The sequence below is a fragment of the Dendrobates tinctorius genome, unplaced genomic scaffold (assembly GCF_039654945.1).
Source record: "Dendrobates tinctorius isolate UK_male_01 unplaced genomic scaffold, ASM3965494v1 ptg000305l, whole genome shotgun sequence".
NCBI lineage: Eukaryota > Metazoa > Chordata > Amphibia > Anura > Dendrobatidae > Dendrobates > Dendrobates tinctorius.
Genome location: NW_027361972.1, coordinates 1,275,473 through 1,284,150, shown reverse-complemented (window position 1 = coordinate 1,284,150; position 8,678 = coordinate 1,275,473). Strand labels below are relative to the sequence as shown.

Below are 8,678 nucleotides of genomic sequence, written 5' to 3'. Positions count from 1 at the left end.
GATGGCTGCAGTTTCCCCTCATATATACAGTATGATGGCTGCAGTTTCTCCTCATATATACAGTATGATGGCTGCAGTTTCTCCTCATATATACAGTATGATGGCTGCAGTTTCTCCTCATATATACAGTATGATGGCTGCAGTTTCTCCTCATATATACAGTATGATGGCTGCAGTTTCTCCTCATATATACAGTATGATGGACGCTGTTTCTCCTCATATATACAGTATGATGGCTGCAGTTTCCCCTCATATATACAGTATGATGGCTGCAGTTTCCCCTCATATATACAGTATGACGGCTGCAGTTTCCCCCCATATATACAGTATGATGGCTGGGGGTCTCCTGCTCTTGGCCCGGGGTCTCCTGCTCTTGGCCGGGCGTCTCTTGCTCTTGGTCGGAGGTCTCTTGCTCTTGGCCGGGGGTCTCTTGCTCTTGGTCGGAGGTCTCTTGCTCTTGGCCGGGGGTCTCCTGCTCTTGGTCGGAGGTCTCTTGCTCTTGGCCGGGGGTCTCCTGCTCTTGGTCGGAGGTTTCTTGCTCTTGGCCGGGCGTCTCTTGCTCTTGGTCGGAGGTCTCTTGCTCTTGGCCGGGGGTCTCTTGCTCTTGGCCGGGCGTCTCCTGCTCTAGGCCGGGCGTCTCCTGATCTTGACCGGGGGTCTCTTGCTCTTGATCGATGGTCTCCTGCTCTTGGCCGGGGGTCTCCTGCTCTTGGTCGGGCGTCTCCTGCTCTTGGCCGATGGTCTCCTGCTCTTGGCCGGGGGTCTCCTGCTCTTGGTCGACGGTCTCCTGCTCTTGGCCGGGGTGTCTGCTGCTCTTGGCCGGGGGTCTCCTGCTCTTGGCCGGGGGTCTCCTGCTCTTGTCCGAGGGTCTCTTACTCTTGGCCGGGGGTCTCCTGCTCTTGGTCGGAGGTCTCCTGCTCTTGGCCGGGGGTCTCTTGCTCCTGGTCAAGGGTCTCCTGCTCTTGGCCGGGGGTCTCCTGCTCTTGGCCGGGGGTCTCCTGCTCTTGGTTGATGGTCTCCTGCTCTTGGCCGGGGATCTCCTGCTCTTGGCCGGGGATCTCCTGCTCTTGGTGTGGGGTCTCTTACTCTTGGTCGAGGGTCTCCTGTTCTTGGCCGGGGGTCTCCTGCTCTTGGTCGGCGGTCTCTTGCTCTTGGCCGGGGGTCTCTTGCTCTTGGCCTGGGGTCTCCTGCTCTTGGCCGGGCGTCTCCTGCTCTTGGCCGGGGGTCTCCTGCTCTTGGTCGGGGGTCTCTTGCTCTTGGTCGATGGTCTCCTGCTCTTGGCCGGGGGTCTCCTGCTCTTGGCCGGGGCTCTGTTGCTCTTGGTTGGGGGTCTCTTGCTCTTGGCCGGGGGTCTCCTGCTCTTGGTCGGGCGTCTCTTGCTCTTGGCCCATGGTCTCCTGCTCTTGGCCCAGGTTCTCCTGCTCTTGGTCGGGGGTCTCCTGCTCTTGGCCAGGGGTTTCCTGCTCTTGGTCGGGGGTCTCTTGCTCTTGGTCGGGGGTCTCCTGCTCTTGGCCGGGGGTCTCCTGCTCTTAGCCGGGGGTCTCCTGCTCTTAGCCGGGGGTCTCCTGCTCTTGGCCGGGGGTCTCCTGCTCTTGGTTGATGGTCTCCTGCTCTTGGCCGGGGGTCTCCTGCTCTTGGTTGGGGTCTCCTGCTCTTGGCCGGGGGTCTATTGCTCTTGGTCGATGGTCTCCTGCTGTTGGCCGGAGGTCTCCTGCTCTTGATCGGGGGTCTCCTGTTCTTGGCCGGGGGTCTCCTGCTCTTGATCGGGGGTCTCTTGCTCTTGGTCGGGGGTCTCTTCCTCTTGGTCGGGGGTCTCCTGTTCTTGGCCGGGGTCTTCTGCTCTTGGCCGGGGGTCTCCTGCTCTTGGTCGGGGGTCTCCTGCTCTTGGCCGGGGGTCTCCTCCTCTTGATCGGGGGTCTCCTGCTCTTGGTCGGGGGTCTCCTGCTCTTGGTCGATGGTCTCCTGCTCTTGGCCGGGGGTGTCCTGCTCTTGGTCGATGGTCTCCTGCTCTTGGCCGGGGGTCTCCTGCTCTTGGTCGGGGGTCTCCTGCTCTTGGTCGGGGGTCTCCTGCTCTTGGCCGGGGGTCTCTTGCTCTTGGTCGGGGGTGTGTTGCTCTTGGCCGGGGGTTTCCTGCTCTTGGCCGGGGGTCTCCTGCTCTTGGACGGGGGTCTCCTGCTCTTGGCCGGGGGTCTCCTGCTTTTGGTTGGGGGTTTCTTGCTGTTGGCCGGGGCCTCCTGCTCTTGTCCGGGGGTCTCCTGCTCTTGGTCGGGGGTCTCCTGCTCTTGGTCGATGGTCTCCTGCTCTGGGCCGGGGGTCTCCTGCTCTTGGTCGATGGTCTCCTGCTCTTGGCCGTGGGGTCTCCTGCTCTAGGCCCGGGGTCTCCTGTTCTTGGTCGGGGGTCTCCTGCTCTTGGCCGGGGGTCTCCTGCTCTTGGTCGATGGTCTCCTGCTCTTGGCCGGGGGTCTCCTGCTCTTGGCCGGGGGTCTCCTGCTCTTGATCGATGGTCTCTTGCTCTTGGTCGGGGGTCTCCTGCTCTTGGCCGGGGGTCTCCTGCTCTTGGTCGATGGTCTCCTGCTCTTGGCCGTGGGTCTCCTGCTCTTGGTCGGGGGTCCCCTGCTCTTGGTCGGGGGTCTCCTGATCTTGGTCGGGGGTCTCTTGCACTTGATCGCGGGTCTCCTGCGCTTGGTCGATGGTCTCCTGCTCTTGGCCGGGCGTCTCTTGCTCTAGGCCGGGCGTCTCTTGCTCTTGGCCGGGCGTCTCTTGCTCTTGGCCGGGCGTCTCTTGCTCTTGGCCGGGGGTCTCCTGCTCTTGGTTGGGGGTCTCCTGCTCTTGGCCGGGGGTCTCTTGCTCTTGGTCGGGGGTCTCCTGCTCTTGGTCGATGGTCTCCTGCTCTTGGCTGGGGGTCTCCTGCTCTTGGTCGGGGGTCTCCTGCTCTTGGTCGATGGTCTCCTGCTCTTGGCCGGGGGTCTCCTGCTCTTGGCCGGGGGTCTCCTGCTCATGGCCGGGGGTCTCCTGCTCTTGGCCGGGGGTCGCGTGCTCTTGGCCGGGGGTCGCTTGCTCTTGGCCGGGGGTCTCCTGCTCTTGGCCGGGGGTCTCCTGCTCTTGGTCGGGGGTCTCTTGTTCTTGTTTGGAGGTCTCCTGCTCTTGGCCGGGGGTCTCCTGCTCTTGGCCGGGGGTCTCCTGCTCTTTGTCGGGGGTCTCCTGCTCTTGGTCGGGGGTCTCTTGGTCGGGTGTCTCCTGCTCTTGGTCGATGGTCTCCTGCTCTTGGTCGGGCGTCTCTTGGTCTTGGTCGGGGGTCTCCTGCTCTTGGTCGGGGGTCTCCTGCTCTTGGCCGGGGGTCTCTTGGTCGGGTGTCTCCTGCTCTTGGTCGATGGTCTCCTGCTCTTGGTCGGGGGTCTCCTGCTCTTGGTTGGGGGTCTCCTGCTCTTGGCCGTGGGTCTCTTGCTCTTGGTCGATGGTCTCCTGCTGTTGGCCGGAGGTCTCTTGCTCTTGGCCGGGGGTCTCTTGCTCTTGGCCCGGGGTCTCCTTCTCTTGGCCGGGGGTCTCCTGCTCTTGGCCGGGCGTTTCCTGCTCTTGGCCGGGGGTCTCCTGCTCTTGTTCGGGGGTCTCTTGCTCATGGTCGATGGTCTCCTGCTCTTGGCCGGGGGTCTCCTGGTCTTGGTCGGGGGTCTCCTGCTCTTGGCCGGGGGTCTCTTGCTCTTGGTCGGGGGTCTCCTGCTCTTGGCCGGGGGTCTCCTGCTCTTGGCCGGGGGTCTCCTGCTTTTGTCTGAGGGTCTCTTGCTCTTGGCCGGGGGTCTCCTGCTCTTGGTCGGAGGTCTCTTGCTCTTGGCTGGGGGTCTCTTGCTCTTGGTCGGGGGTCTCCTGCTCTTGGCCGGGGGTCTCTTGCTCTTGGTCGGGGTCTCCTGCTCTTGTCCGGGGGTCTCCTGCTCTTGGTCGGGGGTCTCTTGCTCTTGGCCCAGGGTCTCCTGCTCTTGGCCGGGCGTCTCCTGCTCTTGGCCGGGCGTCTCCTGCTCTTGGCCGGGGGTCTCCTGCTCTTGGTCGGGGGTCTCTTGCTCTTGGTCGATGGTCTCCTGCTCTTGGACGGGGGTCTCCTGCTCTTGGCCGGGGGTCTCCTGCTCTTGTCTGAGGGTCTCTTGCTCTTGGCCGGGGGTCTCCTGCTCTTGGTCGGAGGTCTCTTGCTCTTGGCTGGGGGTCTCTTGCTCTTGGTCGGGGGTCTCCTGCTCTTGGCCGGGGGTCTCTTGCTCTTGGTCGGGGTCTCCTGCTCTTGTCCGGGGGTCTCCTGCTCTTGGTCGGGGGTCTCTTGCTCTTGGCCCAGGGTCTCCTGCTCTTGGCCGGGCGTCTCCTGCTCTTGGCCGGGGGTCTCCTGCTCTTGGCCGGGGGTCTCCTGCTCTTGGTCGGGGGTCTCTTGCTCTTGGTCGATGGTGTCCTGCTCTTGGCCGGGGGTCTCCTGCTCTTGGCCGGGGCTGTCTTGGTCGGGGGTCTCTTGCTCTTGGCCGGGGGTCTCCTGCTCTTGGTCGGGCGTCTCCTGCTCTTGGCCGATGGTCTCCTGCTCTTGGCCGGGGGTCTCCTGCTCTTGGTCGACGGTCTCCTGCTCTTGGTCGACGGTCTCCTGCTCTTGGCCGGGGGTCTCCTGCTCTTGGTTGGGGGTCTCCTGCTCTTGGTCGATGGTCTCCTGCTCTTGGCCGGAGGTCTCTTGCTCTTGGTCGGGGGTCTCCTGCTCTTGGTTGGGGGTCTCTTGCTCTTGGTCGGGGTCTCCTGCTCTTGGCCGGGGGTCTCCTGCTCTTGGCCGGGGGTCTCCTGCACTTGGTTGATGGTCTCCTGCTCTTGGCCGGGGGTCTCCTGCGCTTTGTTTGGGGTCTCCTGCTCTTGGCCGGGGGTCTCTTGCTCTTGGTAGGGGGTCTCCTGTTCTTGGCCGGGGGTCTCCTCCTCTTGGTCGGGGGGTCTCTTGCTCTTGGCCGGGGGTCTCTTGCTCTTGGCCCGGGGTCTCCTGCTCTTGGCCGGGGGTCTCCTGCTCTTGGATGATGGTCTCCTGCTCTTGGCCGGGGGTCTCTTGCTCTTGGTAGGGGGTCTCCTGTTCTTGGCCGGGGGTCTCCTCCTCTTGGTCGGGGGTCTCTTGCTCTTGGCCGGGGGTCTCTTGCTCTTGGCCCGGGGTCTCCTGCTCTTGGCCGGGGGTCTCCTACTCTTGGCCGGGGGTCTCTTGCTCTTGGCCCGGGGTCTCCTGCTCTTGACCGGGGGTCTCCTGCTCTTGGCCGGGCGTCTCCTGTTCTTGGTCGGGGGTCTCTTGCTCTTGGTCGATGGTCTCCTGCTCTTGGCCGGGGCTCTCTTGCTCTTGGTCGGGGGTCTCTTGCTCTTGGCTGGGGGTCTCCTGCTCTTGGTCGGGCGTCTCTTGCTCTTGGCCCATGGTCTCCTGCTCTTGGCCGAGGGTCTCCTGCTCTTGGTCGGGGGTCTCCTGCTCCTGCCCGGGGGTTTCCTGCTCTTGGTCGGGGGTCTCCTGATCTTGGTCGGGGGTCTCTTGCTCTTAGTCGGCGGTTTCCTGCTCTTGGCCGGGGGTCTCCTGCTCTTGGCAGGGGGTCTCCTGCTCTTAGCCGGGGGACTCCTGCTCTTGGCCGGGGGTCTCCTGCTTTTGGTTGATGGTCTCCTGCTCTTGGCCGGGGGTCTCCTGCTCTTGGTTGGGGGTCTCCTGCTCTTGGCCGGGGGTCTCTTGGTCGATGGTCTCCTGCTGATGGCCGGAGGTCTCCTGCTCTTGGTCGGGGGTCTCCTGTTCTTGTCTGGGGGTCTCATGCTCTTGGTCGGGGGTCTCTTGCTCTTGGCCCAGGGTCTCCTGCTCTTGGCCGGGCGTCTCCTGCTCTTGGCCGGGCGTCTCCTGCTCTTGGCCGGGGGTCTCCTGCTCTTGGTCGGGGGTCTCTTGCTCTTGGTCGATGGTCTCCTGCTCTTGGCCGGGGGTCTCCTGCTCTTGGCCGGGGCTGTCTTGGTCTGGGGTCTCTTGCTCTTGGCCAGGGGTCTCCTGCTCTTGGTTGGGCGTCTCCTGCTCTTGGCCGATGGTCTCCTGCTCTTGGCCGGGGGTCTCCTGCTGTTGGTCGACGGTCTCCTGCTCTTGGCCGGGGGTCTCCTGCTCTTGGCCGGGGGTCTCCTGCTCTTGGTTGGGGGTCTCCTGCTCTTGGTCGATGGTCTCCTGCTCTTGGCCGGGGGTCTCTTGCTCTTGGTCGGGGGTCTCCTGCTCTTGGTTGGGGGTCTCCTGCTCTTGGCCGGGGGTCTCTTGCTCTTGGTCGATGGTCTCCTGCTGTTGGCCGGGGGTCTCTTGCTCTTGGTCGGGTGTCTCCTGCTCTTGGTCGATGGTCTCCTGCTCTTGGTCGGGGGTCTCCTGCTCTTGGTTGGGGGTCTCCTCCTCTTGGCCGGGGGTCTCTTGCTGTTGGTCGATGGTCTCCTGCTGTTGGCCGGAGTTCTCCTGCTCTTGGTCGGGGGTCTCCTGTTCTTGGTCGGGGGTCTCTTGCTCTTGGCCGTGGGTCTCTTGCTCTTGGCCCGGGGTCTCCTGCTCTTGGCCGGGGATCTCATGCTCTTGGCCGGGCGTCTCCTGCTCTTGGCTGGGGGTCTCCTGCTCTTGTTCGGGGGTCTCTTGCTCATGGTCGATGGTCTCCTGCTCTTGGCCGGGGGTCTCCTGCTCTTGGTCGGGGGTCTCCTGCTCTTGGCCGGGGGTCTCTTGCTCTTGGTCGGAGGTCATAGAATCATAGAATCATAGAATCGTAGAGTTGGAAGGGACCTCCTGGGCCATCTGGTCCAACCCCCTGCTCAAAGCAGGATTCGCTAAATCATCCCAGTCAGATGTCTGTCCAGCCTCTGTTTGAAGACTTCCATTGAAGGAGAACTCACCACTTCTCGTGGCAGCCTGTTCCACTCATTGATCACTCTAACTGTCAAAAAGTTTTTTCTAATATCTAATCTGTGTCTCCTCCCATTCAGTTTCATCCCATTGCTTCTAGTCTTTCCTTGTGCAAATGAGAATAAAGTTGATCCTTCTACAATGTGACAGCCCTTTAGATATTTGTAGACAGCAATTAAGTCTCCTCTCAGTCTTCTCTTTTGCAAACTAAACATTCCCAAATCCTGCAACCTTTCCTCATAAGACAGGGTTTGCAGACCGGTCACCATTCTGGTCGCTCTTTTCTGAACTTGCTCCAGTTTGTTGATGTCTTTTTTAAAATGTGGTGCCCAAAACTGGACACAATATTCCAGATGAGGTCTGACCAAAGAGGAGTAGAGGGAAATAATGACTTCACGTGATCTAGACTGTATGCTTCTGTTAATACATCCTAGAACTGCATTTGCCTTTTTTGCTGCTGCATCACACTGTTGACTCATATTCAGTCTGTGATCTATTAGTATACCCAAGTCTTTTTCACATGTGCTGTCACTTAGCCCTATTCCTCCCATTCTATATATGCTTTTTTCATTTTTATTGCCCAGATGTAGTACTTTGCATTTCTCCCTGTTAAAAACCATTCTGTTAGTTACTGCCCACTTCTCCAGTTTATTTAAATCTTTTTGAATCCTCTCTCTCTCTTCTCTAGTATTAGCTATCCCTCCTAGCTTTGTGTCATCAGCAAATTTAATCAGTTTACCCTCAATTCCTTCATCTAAATCGTTGATAAAGATGTTGAACAATACAGGGCCCAGGACAGAGCCCTGTGGTACCCCACTTGAGACATTCTTCCAACTGGATGTGCAGCCATTTACGACCACTCTTTGGGTCCGATCACTAAGCCAGCTATGAATCCACCTAACAGTTGCCTTGTCCATTCCATACTTAGTCATTTTTTCAATAAGGATTGTATGAGAGACTTTGTCAAATGATTTGCTGAAGTCAAGATATACTATATCTACAGCATTTCCTTGATCCACCCAATCAGTGATACCGTCATAGAAGGAAATTAAGTTAGTCTGACATGACTTATTAGTTACAAACCCAAGGTCTCCTGCTCTTGGCCGGGGGTCTCCTGCTCTTGGCCAGGGGTCTCCTGCTCTTGTCCGAGGGTCTCTTGCTCTTGGCCGGGGGTCTCCTGCTCTTGGCCGGGGGTCTCTTGCTCTTGGTCGGGGGTCTCCTGCTCTTGGCCGGGGGTCTCCTGCTCTTGGCCGTGGGTCTCCTGCTCTTGGTTGATGGTCTCCTGCTCTTGGCCGGGGGTCTCCTGCTCTTGGTTTGGGGTCTCCTGCTCTTAGCCGGGGGTCTCCTGCTCTTGGTTTGGGGTCTCCTGCTGTTGGTCGGGGGTCTCCTGCTCTTGGCCGGGGGTCTCCTGCTCTTGGTCGGGGGTCTCCTGCTCTTGGCCGGGGCTCTCTTGCTCTTGGTCGGGGGTCTCTTGCTCTTGGCCGGGGGTCTCCTGCTCTTGGCCGGGCGTCTCTTGCTCTTGGCCCATGGTCTCCTGCTCTTGGCCGAGGGTCTCCTGCTCTTGGTCGGGGGTCTCCTGCTCTTGGTCGGGGGTCTCCTGCTCTTGGCCAGGGGTTTCCTGCTCTAGGTCGGGGGTCTCTTGCTCTTGGTCGGGGGTCTCTTGCTCTTGGCCGGGGGTCTCCTGCTCTTGGCCGGGGGTCTCCTGCTCTTGGCCGGGGGTCTCCTGCTCTTTGCCGGGGGACTCCTTCTCTTGGCCGGGGGTCTTCTGCTCTTGGTTGATGGTCTCCTGCTCTTGGCCGGG

The 8,678-nt window shown here is 60.5% G+C and overlaps 1 protein-coding gene across 1 annotated transcript; it reads right to left on the bottom strand.

Annotated features, from left to right (window-relative positions):
- Positions 1 to 552: 552 nt before the first annotated feature.
- LOC141073540 (uncharacterized) lies at positions 553 to 6,806 on the bottom strand. Its single transcript, XM_073560808.1, is given in 3 exon segments — positions 553 to 924; positions 3,775 to 5,768; positions 5,770 to 6,806. Coding segments are annotated over 3 exon segments (3,243 nt in total). The 5' UTR covers positions 6,719 to 6,806; the 3' UTR covers positions 553 to 624.
- Positions 6,807 to 8,678: the final 1,872 nt, after the last annotated feature.